Source organism: Trichogramma pretiosum, unplaced genomic scaffold (genome assembly GCF_000599845.2).
Source record: "Trichogramma pretiosum strain Unisexual culture from Peru unplaced genomic scaffold, Tpre_2.0 scaffold4, whole genome shotgun sequence".
Taxonomy (NCBI): Eukaryota; Metazoa; Arthropoda; class Insecta; order Hymenoptera; family Trichogrammatidae; genus Trichogramma; species Trichogramma pretiosum.
This window is the reverse complement of record NW_019641688.1, coordinates 1,691,474-1,715,331: the sequence shown is the minus strand read 5'-3', so window position 1 is coordinate 1,715,331 and position 23,858 is coordinate 1,691,474. Positions and strand designations below refer to the sequence as shown.

General features: G+C 41.4%; 1 protein-coding gene across 4 annotated transcripts; it reads right to left on the bottom strand.

The window, feature by feature from the left end:
* On the bottom strand, nucleotides 1–22,693 carry LOC106656259 (histone acetyltransferase p300). Of its 4 annotated transcripts, none has more exons than XM_023461685.1 (22): nucleotides 19,804–22,693; nucleotides 15,500–15,835; nucleotides 13,502–13,809; nucleotides 11,927–13,358; nucleotides 11,604–11,825; nucleotides 11,127–11,520; nucleotides 10,822–10,994; nucleotides 10,353–10,675; nucleotides 9,975–10,253; nucleotides 9,425–9,871; nucleotides 8,188–8,568; nucleotides 7,528–8,081; nucleotides 7,122–7,238; nucleotides 6,269–7,046; nucleotides 5,839–6,012; nucleotides 5,500–5,733; nucleotides 4,818–5,048; nucleotides 4,621–4,740; nucleotides 3,410–4,107; nucleotides 2,272–2,719; nucleotides 1,668–2,193; nucleotides 1–1,558 (listed from the first exon to the last, which is right to left on the bottom strand). In XM_023461685.1, exons 1-22 carry the CDS (start codon nucleotides 19,883–19,885, stop codon nucleotides 1,059–1,061), a joined length of 8,757 nt encoding a protein of 2,918 aa, XP_023317453.1. In that variant the 5' UTR covers nucleotides 19,886–22,693; the 3' UTR covers nucleotides 1–1,058. The 4 variants fall into 4 exon arrangements, with proteins under 4 accessions (XP_023317453.1, XP_023317454.1, XP_023317455.1 ...); XM_023461686.1 differs by having other exon boundaries at nucleotides 7,122–7,235; XM_023461687.1 differs by having other exon boundaries at nucleotides 1,668–2,136; nucleotides 7,122–7,235; nucleotides 13,547–13,809; nucleotides 19,804–22,692.
* Nucleotides 22,694–23,858: the final 1,165 nt, after the last annotated feature.

Here is a 23,858-nt window from a genome sequence, read left to right as displayed (position 1 = left end):
TAATAAAAATAATTTAATCATACTAATAATCGTAATAATAATATAATGATAATGATAATATTAATAATACAAGGAGCAGCACTGCTAGTGCCAACTCCTACTCGTACTTTCTCTCTCTTGAATTTTCATTTACACTGTATACACTATTAAATTTTCGCGGTTTCGATTTAAAAGTCATTTACTTATCGATCATTTTTTATAATATATGTGTACATATAGCTGGACAGTTTAAGCATGCGCGCGCACTCCAATGATTGCATACATATATGTATCGATATACATATCTATTTTGTTGATATAAAATCATTTATCCTCACGTTCGATTCCCGTTTTAATTAATTGAACTGAGTTCTCAACCATATAGGAAAAAGCTCCGTCGTCTACAATACAAACCCCCTGACCGTACTATTGTTTATCGCCGTATTCTTCATATTCATGATCGATATCATTTTTATTCAATCGCGCACACATACATTTACATAAAAACGACAAACTTTCATCATATATATTTATATATATTTATATCACTCTCATACAAACGTTGCAATTGCATTACAGTCGCAATAACGTTTACACGCCTATATTCGTATATAATCTATTTAACTATTTATATATTTATATATAATATGTATAATCGAGAGAATCAATCATCTGTCGAGCGCGGGGGTTTTCAAACATCGAGTAGACTTTCCAATACAAAAGTATCAGTAGTCAGTAGGAGAGAAATTGAGTTATTATTTATATATAGGCATCGTTCATAGGTAGATTTTAAAAAATGTATTAATCAATTATCTCTATACATAAACATATAGCGGAGGGATGCTTAAAGTCGATGATTATCATCCGCCCGTGTCGATGCACGCTCACACGCAGTGCTATACGCGGTACTAATATAATTATATTTATAATATGTATAAACTATACAGGTTTCAAGAGATTGTTACATCTCTTTTGTGTATTTGGGCCACTATCATTGCATTCGTCATGAAAATTAATAAACGGTAGCGACTGAAGTAATAAAAATAATTCTCGTAGAGATATAATAGTAAAAAGAGTCACTACAAGCCCTCGACGAACTTTGACAGTTGATCTTGGGGCGTCATCGGCGTGGGATCGCCTTGTTCAGCACCAGGTCCTACGGGTGATTGATGATGGCCCATAGCCGGATGACCGGGACCAGCACCAGGTGCCTGCGACGGTGCACCAATAATACCACCAGAAGCACCCGTAACTTGCGATAGCTGCGACAACATCATTTCACTGGGGCCACCCAATTCGTGGGCTGGTGACGCTCCTGCACCAGGATGATGATGAGGTGAAGGTACAGGATTAGCTCGAGGCGATGGTACTGGCTGATTGCGCGGAGACGGTACCGGTCGCGGCGAAGGATTTGGTTGTGGCGAGCGTGTTGGTGGTGGTGATCTGACTTGCATAAGTTGTTGCTGTACTGCTGACATTCCTGGAGGGCCCATTACCCCTTGAGGCGATGGTACCGGTGCAGGAGTGGGTTTAAGACCTGATTGCCCATAACCTTGATCACCAAAATTACTATAACCACCTAAAAAAGAAATACACAAGTTAATATCATGTTTATATAATTTAATAAATAATTTTACAACGACGCAATTGAATATGAATGTCCCTAGATTTGAAATTGGATCACTTACCGAGCATAGGTGGTGGCCTAATGGGTCTTTGTTGTCCATACGGTGGTGCTACGGGTTGCTGAAATTGTTGTTGATTTCCCGCGGCCTGAGCTGCTGCAGCCGCTTGTGCTTGCTTTTGCCTTATAAGCATTTGCTGCTGAATGAGCCATTGTTGTTGTTGTTGTTGCTGTTGTTGCTGTTGTATATTTGGTGCTTGCTGCTGACCAGCCTGTTGTTGTTGTGGCGGCTGCTGCTGTTGCTGCTGCTGTTGTTGTTGCTGCTGCTGTTGACTCAAAAGAGCTTGTATTTGCATACGGCCCTGCTGTTGTTGAGGTGTCATCATATGCAACCCTTGTTGCTGCTGTTGTTGTTGTTGCTGCTGTTGCTGCTGTTGTTGCTGCTGTTGTTGTTGTTGCTGTTGAGCTTGACTAGGAATCATGGCACCGGTAGCACCTTGGCCATGTTGGCCTGTTTGTTGCATTGATAGTGCCTGCTTAGATAAAAACTTAGGATTTAAATTAATCCGTCGAGACAGCGCTATGCCATTCTAGTTTTTATTAAAAAAGAAAAATTATAACACGTGCACTAAAAAAATTATTTATAGATTTTTAAAATCCACACGTACCTGCCGCTGTTTGATAAAAGCAGCCATCAACGGTGGGTTGCTTTTGAGTATGTGTAATATTTGGTTCTGCTGTTCAGGCGTATTTGGACTCTTCAATGTCTGCATCAGCTGCTGCAAAGCTTGCTTACCAGCTACATTGGGAACTTGCGCTGCGGTAGCACCTCCTAATACACCAGCAGCCTGACGTGGGTTCATTTGTCCTGGCACTGGACCCATTCCAGGCTGCTGAGCCTGAGGATGCTGTTGTTGTTGTTGCTGCTGCTGTTGTTGTTGCTGCTGCTGTTGTTGCAGTTGCTGTTGTTGTTGTTGTTGCTGCTGCTGCTGCTGTTGTTGTTGCTGTTGAGCTTGCTGAGCTTGCTGCAAGAGTTGGGGAGCCTGAGTACGAAGAATAGCAGCATTTTGTTGCATCACGGAGGCGTTGGGCTGATACCGGAAGTTCATTTGGTTGCTGGAAATAGTTAAATTTCATTAAACATCAATAGAAAGAATTAATAAGTGCTAATAATTGATCCAATTAATCTCGATCGAACTAAAATTCTTTATTAAAAATTCGTTACTAAATGAATAGATGAATGGATTTAAAAGGAAAGAAGGATGGGTGTTTACTTGTCAAAAAATACGCTCTTCTTGTTTGGTTCTTTGTTTCTTCGGCAAACGTCCGAAAGTCGGCGAAGTTGGCGTGTCTTCGCGTTTTCTTTTTCTACACGGTTCTACCAATTCGACTTTTACTCTTCATGCGCAAGGTGGAAACAATGAGGTATTTAATATGAAAATTAGGATGTAAATAATCGTTAGGATGGTATAAATAATGGATTTATCGATTTGGCGACCGTAGCGTAAACAGCTATTTGTGTATATTTGTGATAAATCCAAAAATCTTGACAAATATAGTTAAACATCTTTTCTCAAAAAATGTACTATTTGAATTTAATTCTTATTTGGTTTAATTCAAAATGTTTAGGTATTTTCGAGTATTATTCGAGAATAATTGACGGAAATATTATCCGTGCACGCTACGAATGCCAAATAGAAATTCGAATAAATTATTTTAAATTTTTTAAAATCGTATGAATAATTTGATTAAAAAATAAGTTGACAAATACCACGAAATAAAAAATATTTGACAAAAAAGACTTACTTTGATTGCCATTGGTCCATAGATATCAAATGTGTCCCCGGAGGATTAGCCATTTGCATTTGCATTGGCCGCTGCATTTGCGGTGGCGGCATTACACCAGTTGGTTGAACCGCCGCCGCGGATGGACTGACTTTCCCAAAGCCTACATGAGGCGCTTGTTGGCGAGCAGCTTCTTCTTGAACTTGCTTAACAACTTGTAATACATTGGCCGGTGGCGTTTGTGTGCCTGGTTTCATACCGATTCCAGCATGATGATGACTGGGTGCTATACCACTTGGATTTATAGTTGGTTTCATGGGTGCACCTAAACCAGTATTAACTGGCACTACAGCAGCAGTACTCATTGGAGATTCGGTCGGTCGTGTATTTGACATCACAGCCATTCGACGCCTCAATAATTGTTGCTGCTGCAAACGCTGATGTTGTTGTTGTTGCCTTAACTTATGTTTAATGTTGAAACAGAAAGGCACCGGACATTTGTTCACAGGTTCATTACAATGCCTAGCATGATGACAACACAGGGCTATTAACTGGCGACAGATCGGACATCCACCACTAGTTCTACGTTTACATGTCTTGATGTGCGTTACCACCCGTTTCATCCGAGCGCAACTGGCCAAACGACAATTCGCATCTTTACATTGGCACGCGTGAACTAACGATTGTATGCACCTTTGTATCGAAAATTTGCGCGCTTCCTAAAATGTAAAATAAATTTATTAGATATTGTAATTCGGATGAACATTGAAAAATAATTTCGTTTGATTATGCCATCTTTGTTTACTTCAAAAGTATCTAAAACAACATAAAAGGTCGACAATGATTTGCAAAACCTTTTAAATAAGATGATATTATAGATTTTTACTAAAATATGTATTTATGCAATATACGTTTTCGCATGCGCTGTGGTCACAGAATAGACACTTTTATGATATTATTGACTTTTGCGCAAGAAAGCCACCTTTTCTGCCATTTTAGATAATTTTGAATTGGAAAAGAAAGCACTAAACTCTTATTAATATTTTTGTAATCAAGAGTTCACGTTGTTATTTTAAGTTTTCATAAATGTGCATTCATAATAAAAATGGATAAAAGCATTTTATTATATGCAAAATATCATTGGTCAATTTTTTTCCAATTTGCACGAGTAACATTAAAAAACAATTTAATTTGAATACACAACAATAAAGCAATAGATATACGAAACGTACCACTGGATTGACTTGTTTAGCATCGGCCGGCGATGAACCATCATCCAAATCCAAACCAAGCTTCTCCATCGGGTGAGCATGACCCTGAATTTTCTTACAACTTTGACATAAATCGTAGTCCTGTAAAAATACATGGAAAAATTTATATCGAGTATTATAACGAATTTATAGATACAATAATGGAGCAGGGTACTTACATCGCATACTGTGCAATGGTATCGAGTCTCAACACTTTGTTTACATTTATCGCACGTGTATACAAATTTCTCAGACCCTTGATTATGAAGCTCATATAACATAGACATTGAACTGAACTTTGCTCTTCGCAAAGACGAGAATTCATAATGTTTTTCTTTAGCTAGAGTAAGGAAAGCATCACGGCCATCCATTAAATCACAGTTGAGTATGGGATCAGGGTCTTGGATGGGCTAAAAAAACAAATACACAAGTTAACATTAACGATTATAATAATTGATGCCACTGCGAGCCAAGTAAAAGAATACGACGCAATGATTTGCAAACGAATTACTAACTATATGCAACAAAAATGAAATCAAAGCGTAGACGCACCTTTCTTAGTAACAAGTCAATTTTAATAAAAAAAATCACGATTGGTTATTAACTGTTGTAAAGTGCGGGCTCAAAAGCTCTATTATTGGATTGAGTATAACGATAAATAGAGATAACAAGATTCTTTGCTTTGAATAAATAACGGATCACTGACTAGACTTTACTAAAGAACAATGACCAATATTCATAATAATTTAACGCGCTTTCGCTCTCTATCTCTTCTCTCACTCCAGCAACCTGTCTCGAAGTGGCAAAATCAAACAACACTAGAATGATTGATAAGGTTTTGAATAATTAAAAATAACTTACTGCTAGACTTGCTGCACTTTGAGCACTATGTAACCTAATTACGAAAAATACTTCTTTATGCTTTTCCATGGTAGCAAAAATCTTAGCAGAGAGATCATTTCCAATTTGAGGGTTATTGGACTTTTTACTATTTTTTCGCTGGTTGGCCTTAGATTTATTTGACTTTTTCGCTTTTTTCTGGCCCTTTTTCTTGCCGTCAGGTCCGGTTTCTGAATCTTCAGAATGTGGATATGTCTGTGACAGTCAATGCAATTATTAAAATTATGAAATAAAAATAATCTTTGAGATAATACAATGAATAGAAATATATTTAAAAAAAAATAATATTCTAAAACGTACCGCATTTGCTGCAGCTGCAGCTTCGGCAGCTTCAGCTTGTTTCCGTTTCTCCTCCTCTTCTTGATTCAATTCTTTAATACTTTCTTCTAGTACATTAGGCCAAAAGTCACCTTCAAAGTACGGCAAATCAGCAGCAGATGATAAATTATCTTCCTGAGCTTGCTTCAGTATATCCTAATAATCAAAATTAAAATTATGGTTAGATTAAATAAGGAAATGAACTTATTCAAATGGAATGTATTAAATAATTAATTTGCCAATGAGTAATGTAGGCCCTCATTGTTAATAAATGATTACAGAATAAAAATAATACAAAATTTTACTGTACAAATTTAACTTTTTTAAAGTTAAGGATAAATTGGTTCAAGGTAAAACAAAAAGGAATAATCAATATTGAAATAATTATTGTTTTGACAATTGAACTACTCACCTTATAATCCAGCACTATTCTTTCGATAATGCCTTTGTCAAGCATCTTTTTATACCATTCTTGTAATCTTTTAGGCTTTGGTATTTTTTGATCGAGAGGATGGCAGTGAAAGATATAATCGTCGCCCTCACTTGGCGGACAGGCCCAAATATGTGCCATCGTATATCCCAGCTGTTTTGCATAATCAAGATAACCAAGAAGAATTTCATGGTACACGGCAGTTCTAAATTGTCGTGGCCGGAAAAAGTGCACAGAATCGAGGTAAGCGATATAAACGCGCCGTGTATTAGGCGGCGTACACTCGCTTCCATACTCTTGTACGTGCATACCGAAGAAACAAACGTCAGTCCCATCGACTTCTTCGAATGCAAACAAAGCTTTCGCTCGATATGGAAACTCTGGAGACATATCACCATTTTCAACAAATCGACTACGCATGCCAGGTTTAACCTCGACTACTTTATCACTTGAGGCTACTACGCGTATGGCTACGTCGCCTGCACCAGCCTCTTTCTTTTTCAAGAAGTTGTTTACTCGAGTCTCTATATAAGTGCCAAGTTTTGTCACTGGTAATCTCTTAGCGGTAAACTTGTTATCTTTGCGCTTTCCAGCTTTCTTTTTTAAACAATTATCACAGGTGTAGCCTTGTGGCCAGATTTGCTCGGTATGAAGTACGCATATTTGATGTACTTTTCTTCCGCAATCGGAACATGTAACGAATGGCTCAGCTTCTAAATGATCGTTTTTCATCTCTACAAAGTCTTCTTTTTTGATTATACTGAAAAATCAAAAAGTTGTCAGTCTCACTATTCTTATCATATGTACACAAATGATATATGTAAATTGTTCTTACGTTTGCGGCTGCGTTGGATCATCACCTAACGTCACGGTGTCACCGGGAATTTCATTAAAGCATTTTGTACAGTAGATGTATCTATCAGTAGAAACAAGACCATACTGCGGTGAACTACTATTTAGCACGAATCAAATCCATTGAAAAATTGTATAATTTTTTTATAACGATCATTTTAATAAGAATGTGTAGATGTCCACCAAAAAGTTGCCATGACAAAATACAAAAAGATTTGGAGAGCAGTAGTCAAATGCATTTTGTGCGATTTGTATCCAGATGCAGATTTACGTAGATGTATTTGTAGTAACATAAAGAGAAACAAAATAGAATAACAAAATGTTAAGTATTTGAAAATCAATTTTTTATGTAAATTAAAAGTCACAAAATGATATTGTATTTTACTGACCTGCTTTGATATAAGAAGTACTTAGCATCCCTTGGTATTGTGCACAGCTGTTTACCATAACAACATAATACTTGAGGATTAAACGTGTATTTTCGACCGCAACAGTAGCCAAGAGCTTGCATTACAGGATCTATTTCTTTTTCAAAAACTTCTGATAACTTAGTGCTAGACCTATAAACTCTTGAAGTTTTACGATTGTACAGCCAAGCATTGTCAAACATCATCCAAACGTCATCAACATATTGCCATGGATCACTATACTGGCCCGTGTCAAGTTTTCGTTTAATTGTTGAGAGATCCATTGGTTTTTTTACTATTTCAAAATAATCTGGGATTCCAAGGGCTTGAGGATCCACTGGTTGTCTAAAAGGTAAGGATTCAGGATCTTGACGAAATAGTTTTTCCAACGTTGGCATTAAAGCTTGTCGTAACTCATCTGGTTTAAATAAACAGACGGGTTTCTTGTCTGTGCTTGCTGGAGCTATGGGCTCTGGCATGGTTGGTTTAATATCACTACTTGATGCATCACTGTTTATTTCGTCTTTGATTTCCTCCTAAAATATAGTTTTGGATTTATTGTTTTGATAAATGCGTTGTAAAAAAAACAAAATGCAGATTTAAAAAGAGGTAATGAAAAGTTAATTTTTTATAATAACAAACCTTTTTCACTCCACCAACAGGCATGTCGCCACTTTCATCCATTGGCTCTTGTTTTATTTCAGTTTTAATCATATCATTATTTGTGTTTTTACCACCACTGCTTTCCGTTGCACTCGCATTAGACTCATCTTGGTCCATTTCTGACTTTATTTCTTCTTTTATTTCTAATTTGCCTTTGCTATTGCTATTCTTTCCACCATTGGTAGGGCTTGGAGAATTATCCCGATCTAAAGCCGCAGTTATGGCAGCCATTTGTGACGACATTGACGACTGTCGAGGTGCATTAAGAGCTGCACGTTCTTGAGAACTCATGCCTTTACCAAGTCCAGCAGGAGATGGTGTGGTGCCAGGATGAGGAGGAGTTTGATTGGCAGAAACCACCTAATAGAAAAATTTGTGTAAAAACCATTTCTAACTACACAAAGGATATGTGCAAACTTTCACAATTCACTAGTCACAAAATAGTATTACTGCCCTAGGCCGCGAAAAACAAAGTCCAGGACACGTGCAATTAGCGACCGATAAACACGTGCAGTAGTAGGGGTTTTTTGTTTTTCGCAGTGTGGTTTAGCACTGTTTTCAAAAAAATATCGCACAAATATACATGCATCTTAGCATTTTTAAGATCATGATGAATAAAAAATTCGTTGGATACCGATGAATGGACATTTTTAATTTTCGTTTAGTTATTAAGGAATTAAACACATTAGAAGACTAAGAATATTGATGAGTTACAGTCATTCAAAATAGTATTGTTTACAAAAAATGAGATAGGTTGCAGTCAAGTCTAAGAAAACGTGGTCTTCCATTAATTAAAAAATGATGTTGATACATATTAGGTTAGGTGAATAAAATAATGTTGAATGCTCAATTGTTTATAATATTCGCTTTTCTATTTATATTTGAAAGAACTGTATAGGTTTTCAACTGATTTGCATTTGTGTTCAATCGATTTTTTTATTATTTAATAAATTATAATTTTATTGAATAGTATCCCCTTTTATGAAATTACTGTGCTATACAGCGTGAGTACTTTATACGCGTTCTGATTGATTGTAGAATGGCTCGGCGAAATGTATCAGTTTTTAGTTTATTGACTGCATGCTGCGCGTTTCGATTCAGTTTCCTATAGAAGATGTAAGCGATTCGCGATACAAAACATTTAGAATTAAGGGCGCGCGAATTTCGCTGCAAAGTGACTAGTAAATTATAATATAATTGGTAAAATGTAATTTACCTGATCTGGTGTCATTAATGAACGAACGAGTGGTGTACTAGGCGTTGACTGTGGTCCATTGGGCAATGGACTCGGTCCACTTGAAGCTGGAGGTGGTATCGTTTGGGGAGTAGATACAGATATTCCATTGTCATTTGGAGTCGTAGTTTGCATGGGTCTATTCAGGAATGTCTGCTGCTGTTGCTGTTGCTGCTGTTGCTGTTGCTGCTGTTGTTGTTGCTGCTGTTGTTGTTGTTGCTGCTGCTGCTGCTGTTGTTGTTGCTGCTGTTGCTGTTGTTGTTGCTGCTGCTGTTGTTGTTGTTGTTGTTGTTGCTGTTGTTGTTGTTGCTGCTGTTGCTGCTGCTGTTGTTGTCCAGCTTGTTGTTGTATACCAAAAGGTGATAAAGCTTGTGGCATCGCACCAGGCACACTAGTTGGTTGACCTTGTTGTTGAACTGCTTGTGCAGCCTAAAAATAAAAAACGAATTTGCATTTATAGTTGATAGTATGAAAAAATTTAAAAAAATTTATTTTTGACAAATTTTATTTCATATTAATATTTCAAGTGTACCTTAGCAAGTCGCACCTTCATGAGATCAGAAAACTGACTCTGAGTATGAATCGGAGAACTATTAGGCAGAGCAGCAGTACCATTTGAAGTAGGAAATTGACTAGTCGTAACAGCTGCTCCAGTGGTCGTTATCGTTTGCATGCCAGATTGAGATATTTGTCCTGGTCCAAATGGACTAAAACCAGCCGGTTGAGATGTAATATTGGACGTTGCAGTCACAGTATTAGTAGATGATCCATTCGGACTAGGTCCAGGAGCGCCAACCATCATATTTTGTTGCTATTAATAAAAAAAAAAAAAAAAAAACCAGAATAGTTAATACAAAATTTTAGATCGCAAGAAGTGGGGAGAGTTGTTAAAAATGTTGCAATCACTTACCTGAATCTGTTGAGTCTGTACTTGTTGAGCTTGTGGCCCAAATTGCATTCTATTGTGCGGCATTTGCATACCAGCTGGAACCAATGTTGATCCAAGCTGCTGGTTTATGCTTGGTGATGGATTTCTCAACGATGCAGCAGCTTGCATTCCCGATAGTGGTGGTCGCGGAACCCCAGCTATACTACCTGGACCATGTGGTATTAAATTTGCACCTGCACTTGGTGCTCCAGCTTGTACAGTTGCTGAAACTGGTTGTTGTTGCTGTTGCTGAGCTTGCAGTTGTTGTTGAGCTTGTTGTTCTTTTCGTTTTTGCCGTTTTTCCTCTGCAATAATGAGAGAGAGAAAAAAAAAAAAAAAAAAAAAAAATTAANAAATAGAAAAAAAAAAAAAAAAAAAAAGAAATTGAAACACAAGGTTAACATTTCAGTAACTTATCCTTATTTTTATACAGTTTGAGACAAAGACTTACCTAATTCTTTTTGAATTTTGTATATCTTTTCTGCTAGCAAATGATAATACTCTGAACGTGAATTCGCCATCTCATACATGTCACCTTCTACTTTCCGAGCGTATGCCACTAAATTGTGCATTCGTCTATCTAACATAGCTTGGGGATCCGGAGTAGGAAATATAGCTTGGACCCTAAAAAACAATGATTATTTCATTTAATTCATTTTTCAAGTGTTTAAAAAGAGTTGCAGATGAGTAGTAATTAAATGATATCACAGTCGTGTATTAAGAATGTAAACACGTAAAACAAGATAGTTTCCTTACAGTTTATGTACAAGATGATTTCTGAGATCAGGTGTGACGCTTTGATGCCATTCCTTGGTGCCTTGTACAGGAGTTGCCGTAACCTGTCCAGGTTGCAATCCAGCTGGTAGCTGTACGTTCCCCAGTCTGCCAGAGTCGTTCATTAAGCCTGATGGTGCCTGACCTTCTCCGAGATTAAAGAGCTGCTGCTGTATGTTCGCGGTACTTTGCGCTGCAGAAGCAGCTGCAACGGATTGCGGAGTGTTCGCAGCACCTACTACGACGTTACTCGAAGCCGATACTGGGGCCGATTGATTTGCGGCAACGTTAACCGCTGACGGATCCGATGACAATGGAAGCGAAACATTAGGCGCGACTACTTGTCCCGCGCCCACCGCTTGTTGACCGGCTACACCTTTACAGATAAAAAATTATTAAGTGAGAATTTAGTTGCAATCGCGGTCAATGTGAGATTTTGTACATATAATTGTAACATACCAGTTACGTCTCTCTGAGCCAGCCTCACGTTACCTAAAGCACCTGGTTGAGCTTGCATTCCAGCAGGCCCAGGCATACGCAAGGGACCACGAACGTTTTGCGAGTTCATGAGTTGGGGGGTGGTAGATTGCTGCGAAGTAGGTGCGTGTATACCGAGAGCATCGTAAGCTTTTCTCATATCGGAAGCGTTTGGACTTTGATGGCTATTGGCAGGTGATGGTCCTAGATGCAGAAATGAAAAAAACAAACATTAATAAACAAGAAAGATGAATAATTACTTGCATCCTGACCTAGTGCGTGAATAAACTGCGACAAAGCATTACCTTGCCAGTTTTTTTCGGCTTGCTTGAGCGGTAAACAAACTGGACAATCAATCCGTTGACAATTCTTCCAGTGACTTATGATCTGCCGACTGCTGCTACAATGTGGAACACTGCAACTTTTTCCAGATTGGCAGGTGGACATGTGCTTCAACACTGTTTTCATAGTTTGACAGTGAGGCAACGTGCACTGCTGCCACTGCTGCTCTCCATTGGCAGCATTCTCTCTACGCTGGCAGTTATGAGCGTGAAGGAAGAGCAACAATTGCTGTTGAATCAGCTTCCGTTTTTCCGGATCGGCAGAAACGGATCGGCCTCTTTGATTGCCGCCAATTCCCATTGGTCCTTGAGCTTGGGTGGCCTGCTGAGGTCCGGGCTGTCCTCCGCTGGGCGCGCCACTCTGAGGCTGTGCCGGACTCGGAGCAGGGGGTTGTGTCTGTTGAGCCATGCCACCGTCTTGGGCGTTGGGCACGCCACCGGTCGAAGCCGGACCAGGTGCGGTCGTGCCGGCCAGAGATACTCCGGAGTGTCCTGGCATGGCGCCTGGCGTTCCGAAGCGATTGGCTTGCTGCATGGCCACGTTGGCGGCGCTCACGTTCATGACCGGACGTTGCGTGGGTTGAACAACGGCCACAGCGGGCGCTCCGGAGACCGTGGCTTGAGGTCCCGTACCCGGCGATCCGTAGCCGTAGGGACTCGAGTTGGCCGCCATTTGGCCCATACCGGTCATGTTGGCCAAGTTTGGTGCCTGCATTCTCGGGCCCGCTCCACCTGGCCCTATTCCAACCGGATGCACCTGTTGTGGATGAGGACTCTGTCCTCTTGCGGCACCGGCCACCATGTGTTGTTGCTGCTGCTGCTGCTGTTGCTGCTGCTGCATCTGGGCCACCCTCGAGCCAAGCATGCCAGCGGGGCCATTTTGCATCGCGTGGTGCATGCTCTGCTGTGGATTTCCGGCGTTGCCCATCATGCTGACCGAGTTGAGCGGTGGCTTGTTCAGAGAATTCGCCACGATCAGGTTGCCACCGGCCATGTTGCCCATGCTGTTTTGGCTGCTCGAAGCCGCGCTGCTGGTCATGACTAATCCGGCGTTCATGGCCGCGGGGTTCATGCCCGGCATGCCGCCCGCTTGCGCCTGCTGCTGCGGCGAGGGCTGTGGCGTGTTGCCCGTCACGGTGTTGACGACTTGCTGCTGATGCTGCATGGCCATCGACGTTTGCAGGCCGGGCGCGCTCGTGCCCGCTCCCGCGCCCATCGTGCTGGCCAGCGAGCTGGCTATGCTGCTCGGCAAATTGCCCAAAGACACTACCATCTGAGGATCACCCAAATTCTTGGAAACCGAAACATTCGGAGGCGATTGCAAGTTCGGCGATTTGCTTCCTAGTTGATTACCGGCCATGACTAATGAATTTGCGACAAGACCTTTGTTCCCTTGCTGCTGGAAAAAAATGATTGATTGATATCGATTAATCGTTGCTGTTTCGTATCTGTCGTATCGCGCGCGAGTACAAGCTACATAAGAAATAGTCCCGATGATTTGCGACACCGATGCGTGTGAGAGAATAGTTGCATGCATACCATGAAGTTAGAATTTAAACGTTGTCGCAGGTTTGGACAACTGACCTGTTGTGCTTGTTGCATCAGATGATGCGGCAGCTGCTGTTGCTGCTGCTGTTGCTGTTGTTGCTGCTGTTGTTGCTGCTGTTGTTGCTGCTGCTGTGCAACGTGTCGTAGATCCGAGTCTAGAGCACCATTTTGCTGTCCGGGACCCGGCCCCGTAGCTGGAGGTTTTGCCGACTCTGTTGCGGTACCCCATGAGCTTGTCGATAGCAAATCGTCGGGGAGATCATTTTCTAAATCGAACATGTCCGTGTTCGACATGAAATCTTTACGAAAAAAAAGGAAATAATCCAACAATTAGTATTGATTGAAAAATGACTTGTATTTATGATAATTTAATCTATGAAAAACGCGAATTGTCACTCAATCAATGAATATGACCATGGTAGAATTTTTTTTAAATTTAGTTTGAGAAAACGTCGTTCAAAATTAAAAAAAAAAAAAAAAATTATAAAATATGGAAATAAAAAAAAAAATTTTTTTTAATTGATAAAAATGGTACTTTGATGAAAATTTTTATTACGAGTTATTGTATGAGTTAAATGAATGGAAAGAAGCTATTAATATTTGGAGAAAAAGAAAATGCTTCTGAAAAATCAAAAACACCAGTCAGAGTTTTTTTTTTAGTAAAAAATGAAATGATAGTGAATCAGACACAGTTTGTCGAATATATGTTAAAGTTGTATCAAGTTATGTGCAACCACCACCGTCTCTTGAGATAAGAATATTAAATTACTTCCAAATCTATTTCATAAAATTTATAGTAATAACAAATGGATTTTACCAAGACTGAAAAGGATGAATTGACCTAAAATTTTTTCAACATTACAGACATGCGACATTCACTACTTTGACAAAGCTACAAAACTATTTAAAAAAAGATTACAAGAAAACAACAGTATACATGGAAAAAATGGGTAAGTGCTGCAACTACTACATTTAAACTACTATACAATAAAACTACACCACGATTAAGATTCTTACTAATTTTTAAATTACATGCTTAATTGTGCAATGCATAAAAAATATATTTACATTTAAATCTACATCATAAAATACGATTAAATGGGCATGATTTAAATAGTAACTTTATGATTTTAAAATTATACAAAGACGAACATTCAACTAAATGAACAAAATGCAATACAATATATTATTGAATTTTTAAAGCTGTGAGATTTTTGTATGATACGTTTCTTACGCGAAAACAACTACCGCGTTAGACCACAATGTTCTTCAAGTGCTTGTCGCATGTCTTATATATTTTCCTCGATATTCAAAAGATATATGGGTAAAGAGTCAGTTGGCGGAAGAGTTAGTAAGCGGATAAAAAGCTCGTCAAATCGTCAAAATGGCATGTGTACGTCCTTTTGTCTGACCATTGGTATAAAATATGTTATTGTCATGTTTTTCTGATTCGATGAAAGAAAGATATTTAAAAATGTAAGGATAAATGATGTAAATGATCCTGTTATGACACGAGTTGAAGAAAAAGTAAGTAAAGATTCTCGTATGATCTTGATATAAACCAAGTCGATAAAGGATAGTTGGCGATGTAGATGATGATGTGATGAAGTTATCTCGTAGCTTGCTCTATGTTTGACTCATTCATTTCTTTCTTCAATTTGAAATTATTATAATTGTATTTTTTTATTTTTAAATTGATCCTTAACACTCAGTGTCGTCTTTTGAATCCGGAACACGTTTCGCACACTGTGCTTTCGACTTTCAAAGCAAAAGCAAAGTGCGCTATCATCTAATCGAACGAAACGATGTACATATGAAAATGAGCTTTCATGGCATCTTCGAGTCAACAATGAAATGAGCTTTTTTGAGAACCTCGCTAGAGAAGTATTTATGCATGTAAAAAAGATGAAATGAACCGCCATTGCCACGTCTATGTCCGGCTTGACATAAAAAAATCCGATTCTTCTTATAATTTATGATGTTATTTACTTCGTTTTCGACCAGACATCGTTGGAGTATTCGTAGTATTACTAAAACTATTGCTGCTCCAGATTGCTTGAGGCTGTGGCTGCTGCTGCTGTTGTTGCTGCTGAATTTGCATTTGTTGCTGCTGTTGCTGGCGCTGTTGCTGCTGCTGCTGCTGCTGTTGGCGTTGATGCAGCTGATACTGCATCATTGACATATGCTGTCGTTGTTGCTGATGCTGCTGGTGCATTTGGCGCTGCTGTTGCTGCTGCTGCTGCTGCTTTTGCAAGTTACCATTGTCAACTGGATCGCCGGTGTAATTTGAATACTGATGCAGCACGTGCGGCGTCATATTACCCACTATTACAACGGTGTAGAGATACAATCATGAGTTTGGTTTTAATCAGAATCAGAAATGGGGCTTGTTTTTGTTGTTTGCGTATTTGCCAACTTTTATTTAAAGTACTTCATTTTATTCATACCGAGTCAATTTAATATACGGAGAGGCGTGTCGAGAAAAAAGGTATCAGTCATTTTTGGTTTTCACGAGGTGGCCGGCTTTCGGCTTGGAGCACACTCTCGACCCTGAGCTTTTTATTTCCGGATTTTGTTCATTATCGTTCGTGTTCGTTATGTGGTATGATTGATTATTTTTCATCGGTTTACATCGCTCGCTATCTGATCCCCGTGTTTTCGCGCGTCCCAGAGGCATATGAGAGGTGCCCGCGAGCTTGCACATCGTCTAAGACTCGCTACGACTCGACGAGAGTGGGTCTGACTTTTCGATTCCATCACCATTTTGTCGATTTGTCGATTTGAAAGGTTCATCGCTTTGCATTCTTTCATCATGTCGCGGGAAAAGAGAAGAAAACCTTGAAAATTTTTTGGACGCGTTCCTCGAAAAATATTAATGAACCTTTCACCCAAAACAGCGACAGTGTTGAAAAAAAAAAAACAAGAAAAAAAGAAACCCGACTATACACAGCACAATAACATAGTAACAAAGTGATAGAACTATTAACATGCAAAACGACATGCAACTATATCCTACACCGTAAAAATACGTATACTATAAATATAAATGAGTAAAAATACAATTTTATACAATCGTATGCATACTACACGTACATTCTCTACTGTTTACTTAACGTCATCAGGAAGTGAGGGAGGAAAACTAAATGAAAAGAGTAGTGTGGTTGTATACTTAGAGGGGTCTAATACGAGACGGACGCGTGGAAAAAAAGGAAATTTCGAGGAGCAAACGCCGAAGCGCAGCAGCAGTAAAGTATGCGGGGCAGTATAGCAGAGGCCGAAAATATGAAAAAACCAAAGACTGGAAAAGAGTTTTTTTATGATAAAAGATGCACAACGGCGGAATTGTAAAGTGAGCGAGAAATCGCGAAAAGGCGCGCGTGCGTCTCGTTTCGTCGCGGTGGCGGTGGCAGTGGCGCAGCGCACCAAGGATAAAAGGCGATCGGAGAGCATCGCGCGAGCGCGTATAATACGTGTGATGATATTATAACAGAGAGCAGGCCGCGGCGCGTCGTCCCTCCACTATATACTTCTTTTCGGCGTTGGCTGCAAGCGCCACGCTGCTCTCTGCTCGCGCAATTCACCCGAGATAGAGCGCAGCACGTCGAGAAAGAAGCAACACACTGTTGTGTACAATATATAATGCAGCACGTAATAGCAACGAAAATCCTGCTTGATTCGAAAATTTGGGTACTAGGCCGATATACCTACGAACGAGTTTCAGAAATTAAGGGTCTCTTTACGCGTATAGTAATTGAACATTTCAAAGCATCGATTATTGTTACAGTGAACATTTTTTTGCATAAAACACTCTTTCAATATACTTTTTTATAATACTTTAGAATTTTGCGTCGAATAGCTTTATAGTACTTTAGGGTAGTTCAAGGAGTTCCGGTTTCATAAAAAATATACTCAAAAATTTTAGCAAAGGTTTGCCGGTTATTTGGCTCTTTTATTGACTTTCATCACACGATAATTTTTTCTTCTGCCGATCTCGTTATGACTTTGTTTACGAAACGAAAGAATTACACGTCAGACTCGTAAGAAAGGTTTGTAAACAAATATGTGTATTATGAATGAACTTCCATATATTTACGAATGAGCAGTTCGATAACATTATCTCTCGAAATAAGCAGGTTCAAATTTAGCAGGACTCAGCTGCACTCACCCTCTCTCTCTCTCTCTCTCGAGGGATTCGCGCGAAGAGGCGCGGGCGCATCCAAAGGATCATGTAATGTGCAGTTTACACAGACAAACGAGAAGACGTCGTCGACGCGATGGGCAGAAAGTGACACAAGACGAAGAAGCGTCAGCGGCGTATATATACACAGCGGCAGTGGCGGCTCATGAGAGCGCGCGCGCGAGCGAGCGAGCGAGAGAAAGAGAGAAATAGGTCACACAGACGAGACATTGCCGAGCATACCTAACGCGAAAAGAGGGAGAACGCAGCCACGCGCACAGCGTAGAGCGTGGGCACCTTATATACTGTGCTACACAACGTATACCATCGCAGCCGAGCTACCTTATCAACGTGTATACCATTCGGCTACCTTATACACACACTCGCTGCTGCTTCACGCCTAATAACGTTTTGTCTATTTCTAATTTTCTTCGCGGCACGAGCCACCAGTGCTATCTCTGACTCTGTTTCCGTCTCGTTCTCGCGTGCCACGAATTGCTGACGGGGCAGCGCTTGGGCATCCGCGAGCCCATCGAGCGATAGCAGCTAAGCGCGCGGCGCTACCAGTCCCACCACTCTTCTCTGGTGAGACTGCTGCTGCTGCTATTTCGCGAGAAGCTTTCGAGAAAAATCAACGCGCGATCGAGAGAGCCATGACGACATCTGATTTTCCAATCGATGACCTGATGAGCGGCGAGCGATCGTATATTTTGGCCCGAATTCGTTATGCCGCCCTGTACACCGGTGCAATAAATAAAATGCGGGGGGTTCACTGACCCCTGGCTTGTGGGCTTGTTTTTCGTCACAGAGAGCGCAAATTCGCGACGGAATTCGACGCACAGCGTCCGAACGAGACCAGAACTGACACAAGTGCCAGGCCTACCGCCTCCGATATCGTATATACTACTCCCCTGTACACGACATATGTATACTTATAGGCACGAGAGAGCAAAGATAGAGACGAAGAGAGCAAGAGCCAGAAGAAAAATCGGCTGCCAATGCGGTGCTGCCGAGAGAGAAAGAGAAAGAGAGAGAGAGGACGTAGCATATTGCATGTGCGCGCCGCGTTTATAAACAAATGATCTGGCAATGCAGTTCGATCAGGTGTTTGTTGTTTATAAAGCACTCTTGCTCTCTGTCTCGCTCTTTTTCTCACCTGTTCAGCGAACCTAACCTAGCGCGCGTACACACACGGCCGGACAGAAAAGGGAGAGAGAAAGAGAGAGAGATAGAGACGCGTCTTTGTACACGGAGAGAGAACGATGTGCATGCATACTGCTGCATATTGATGGAACACGATTGTATTTTTTGAGATTGTAAATATTTTAACTCTGACAAATTTTTTGGCTGCTTGAAAATAGACACTCTTCACTGAGACACTTTAAAAGTCATCGAGTTTGATAGAATAGAGATTACTGGTGAGGAAAGAAAAAAAAACTGACTTGTACATGAGAGTCTACAATTTCTGCATTTTTCTTGATTGAATTCATAATCTCAAATTTTACATGTTTGACTTGCAATCAGCATTGTGTAGGTCTTGTGCAAGTGGTTAAATTACAACTTTTTATGTCTCATATCAATTTAAAACAAACAAACAAGATTTATCTTTATATTTACAAATTATGTTTGTTTCGACTTTCAGAAGTCGCTTGAATTTAAAGTCCAAACTTTCAATGATTCAATTTTGACATCAGTTAGGAGTCATTACATCAGTGCTTTACATGTCTTTGAAATTTTCAATCAGTTTAAAAGCTTGATTTTAAAATTCACAAGAAAACTTTGATCATGCTATTCATATCAATTGTAAAAGGTACCCAGAACCCAAAATAAGAACCAATATTAGAAGTGCAATTTCAAACCGGTGGATTTGATTGGAAACAAAACAAGTACAGACAAATTTGTAGTTTGGTTATTACTCTCAAGAATTTGAAGGCTTATATGCGCTAATTTTAAACTCAACTTGGTGTAAAAAAAGAATTGCATTGCAAGAAAGAGGTCATTATAAAGCCCTAAAAATGAAGTTGGTTATTGGCAATACAGGGTTCAAAAGGATTACAACTGGTTTCAAATTAAACTGAACCATCAATAAAATATAAAAAATAAGTACAATACTCACTTGAAGAGTCTGATGAACCTTGAAAAGGATCGTTGAGCTTTGGGCGCTTATTAGGCGGCCCATCCACTAGATGATCAGCCATTTTTTCTTATTTTTGAGTTACTTTAAAAAACTTATATCCAAATTTTTTATTGAAAAACACACTTCACATGTACACTTGATAACAATCACTTTGTTAAGTCTCTGTTTTTTGTTGATACACTGCTTTCACAGAACATGAAAAATCCGCATATTGATAATAAAATTAATCTGGACTTCTCCATCGATAAGAATCAGCTGCATCCAAACTAAAATTGTGCTCGCAGCACATGTTCGTAGATTTTGTCAACACAAGATTCATACGCATGTTGTTGTCTCTCCATCTTTGGGTAGAATAAAACGATTCTGCTCCTGCTGGTGTCTGAACACAGGTGGGTCCAAACGATATCAATTGAGTGGCATTGCAACTGTTTAAACGCTCCCTCGCCTCCAGTCTAGAGCGTAATCTTGTAGGAAACGTCAAGCCACAGTGTACAAGGAACTGCAGGGTGAACGTGCAGAGGTGGCAGGATTCGTTCAGAAGTTAGCTTGATTGGCTAGCACGCTAAAGAAATACATGATATTCTCACGAGCAACAAAAACACAAGCGCGCTAGGAGAGTCTCCGGTGTGCTGTGTTGCTGCTGCTGATTTGCGGCGCAATTCGCCGATGATCGAGTCACACTCTGTGTATCGTCACCCTCTTGATCACGCTGCTCTGTTGACGTGCGGGTGGGTACGAGACACGTCGTGCACGGCTAGAAAGTCCACCCGTTTCGCGAGAGACTTTGTGTGTGGGTTACGTTGTAATATTATTGTGTGCGGGCGTAGCGAAGCGCGCGCGCTGCTAGCTAGAGTAGTAGTACATAAAGCGGCAGGCTTGGCTGCTGCTGACTCGGGACGATGATGGTCACACGGAGAGCGATTCTCTTCCTATGTGCCGTCCTCGGGTTCGCTGCTGCTGTTGCTGCTCTGGGGGGGTTGTTACTGTGCTCCGACTGTCGTGGGCCGTTGTTGCGTTCTGCACTGACACATACACGTTTTTGGGGACACACGCGCACACGTATACACTTTTTTTGATTACGGGGAAACAACAGAGAATTTATGTACACACATAACACTTGTCCGGGGTTATGCGGGAATGTTGCAGTGCCGAGAGAGAACCCAAGCGAATATGCACACGCGCGTTCGTCGACGTACACACTTCTTCTCTATATATTTACAACGCACGCACATCAACAGCGGGAGAAAGAGAGAGAGATAGAACGACGAGTACGTACAGTGGCAGAGGCACGCACGCACGAGAGCGAGTGAGACGGAACGACGGTGAGATGGGTCGTAGAGAGAAAGAGAGAGACGATGAGAGACCGCACACAAGCAACGAGACACAACTGAGAGAGACTGGCGTTAACTCTCCTATATTTTCCCAATGTTGTTTTCCCAGCGAGTGGAGTGTGTGGCCTGGCGTCTGAAGGTTATGGCTAGCTTATCAACTGCGTTCTTGTCGCGGACGAGACGAGCTCATTCTCTAGTCATCTGTGGCGATGCGCGTCGTGTTAGACTCTGGCCGTCGTCGCTTCTCTCGATAATAATAGCCGTATAAGTCGTCGTCGTCGTCGTCGTATATCGAGGAGAGCTGCGCGCTGGCTCGTCGCTCTCTCTCGTTCGCTGCTGCGGTGTGTAGTAGTGGCGAGACAGGGCGCAAAATGGCGGCTGCTGCTGCTGCTGCTGCTGCGATGCCCGACTGCTGTGCTGACTCCGTGGAGAGCCGAGCGAATAGTCGTGGTGTGTTGCCTGCTACTTTGCCTCTATGTTCTGTGCGCCTCAGTGCTGCTGCTGCGCGACGAGAATTGTTGCCGCCGCTGCTGCTGCTGGCTAACTTGGTTGTGTGCTCCCAGTGCCACAGACTTCGCTGCGCTGCTATCCCATCAATCCACCACGGATTGCGCACACTACTACCTCTCTTGTTACTGTATGCGCACTGGTCTGCGCGCGTGTGTGTGCTTTGTATATATGTATATGTCTCCAGTAGAGGTGCACTTTTGGTACTGCTGCTTCTAGCCCACTCTACGGCTGTACTGTGTACATACGCACACGTATACGCGTTTGCTTTTCTCTCTCCTCATTCGCTGCTCGCGGGCACACAACGCAAACGCATTACACACACACACACACGGAAGAGCCCTCCTCCTTTTATTTCATTATTGCCTTTTGCACGATCGCTGCGCCGTAGGCTTTGCGTCGCGGTCTGCAGTCAGAAATACCGTCTTCGCAAGCGAACTGACCCGGTCACGGCGAGTCAGCAAAGTGCGTATCGTTCGAACGATACGTATTACGTACTTCTCTTTTCGGGTGCGTGCGTGCAATTATACACGCACAAAATTTTCGAGTCTCGCGAAGAAATTCGAGGGCGTTTAGATGCGAATCTTGTAAAATTCGCGTATATGCGGCAAAGTAGAGTATGGAAGATGTAAAGATAGACGCGCGAATCTGTCGTCGTGGCACTTCGAGGCACGAAGCTTCGCGCGAACGCAGCGAGATAGCGACACGAGTCGGGTTTGCCTGGCGCGCTGTTCACGCACACACACTCACTTGCTGTCTCGTTACTGTATACGTGCACACTAGGCGCGCGTGGCTCCTCCACGCCGAGTTTTGTTCTTCTCTATGTTGGAACCGCGGACTCCGTGGTCCCGAAAATAAAGGACTTGGAGACTCAATTGTGAAAAACTCCGGGTGCCGATGTCGGAACACCACGCTCATAGAACACTCACTCCACACTGATGAGGGCTGATGAAAATAATAGCGGCCCCGCGGCGGGCGGCGGGCATGAGGAGAGGCGACGCGCACGACACGTTCGTAAAGTGCAGCGCGCACACCGCCAGATTCGACATAAAACAACACACGCACACGCGCTTACACGCACGTAGGCACACGCACACCCACCCGGAGGATATCACCCTGTCCTTGTCTAGCAGACGCGCGCGCGAACGAACCCGAGCGCCGGAGTCTCTAATCTCGACGAATAGACTACTGCTGTTCCTGCATCTCCTGCCTCTCCGCGCCGCCCCTTACCCTCACTTTGGCCTTATGTTTGCCAAGCATCATCATAACATCGCGCGACGCTGTGTAAATAGAGTCGAGCTGTGTTGAGCGGGTTGCCTGCTGCCGCCGCTGTTCAATTTTTGCGATGCGCAAATTCGAATTTCGACCGTACACTGCAGGGCAGCACTCACAAGACACGACGACATTATGTATCGTATACGAGTGTCGAGGTTCGGATTCATTTCGGAGTGTTGTCCACCATTTTTTTGTTAAACTCGACTTCGGGCGCGGACCTTTTTTTCCCCGATCGAGAATCGATTAAACTATCTATCGGTGGAGTCATTAAATATTAGTTCTATTCGTTCGTAAACCCATTAATTCTGATGGTACGGATTCGGTCGGGATTGTTGGCTTTATAGTAGCTTATCGGAGATCTCTACTCATCGGGTCATTAAGAAAGCCATTAACGCTGGTACCTGTTCACGTATGCGATGACTCGGCTGAATGTCTTCGTTAATGATCATCATTAACGCCCTATTTGACTCGTATTTTCATTCAAATTTTTCAAGGAATAAACGCCGCATGTAGCAGCAGCACACGTGAGCAACGAGTTGAAATGCATTATGTAGGCTTAGCTCGGCCTGCATATAAACACAAGAGATGTCCATTGACTGCAACTATGATATCGTGACTGTCGCTTACCTACTGTGCTGATTTCCGAAAAGAGGTTAAGCACGGACTCGGTCCTTCCGAGTCCCGATCATATCATTGTAGATGTACTCGATCGTTTTTGCCTTTGCCAGCGTGTCACTTTTCGCTTCCAGATGGCAATCGCGAATTCATTAATTTTTGCTGGCAATATGTTGCGTTTTCTAGGAACATCTGATTATTTTTTAATGCGTCCAATAAACAAATTTGTAACCTTAATATGGAATCAATTAATTTGAATATTTTTGAAAAAATTCTGATTACCATTTCCCCAGGGAGTCTTAAAAT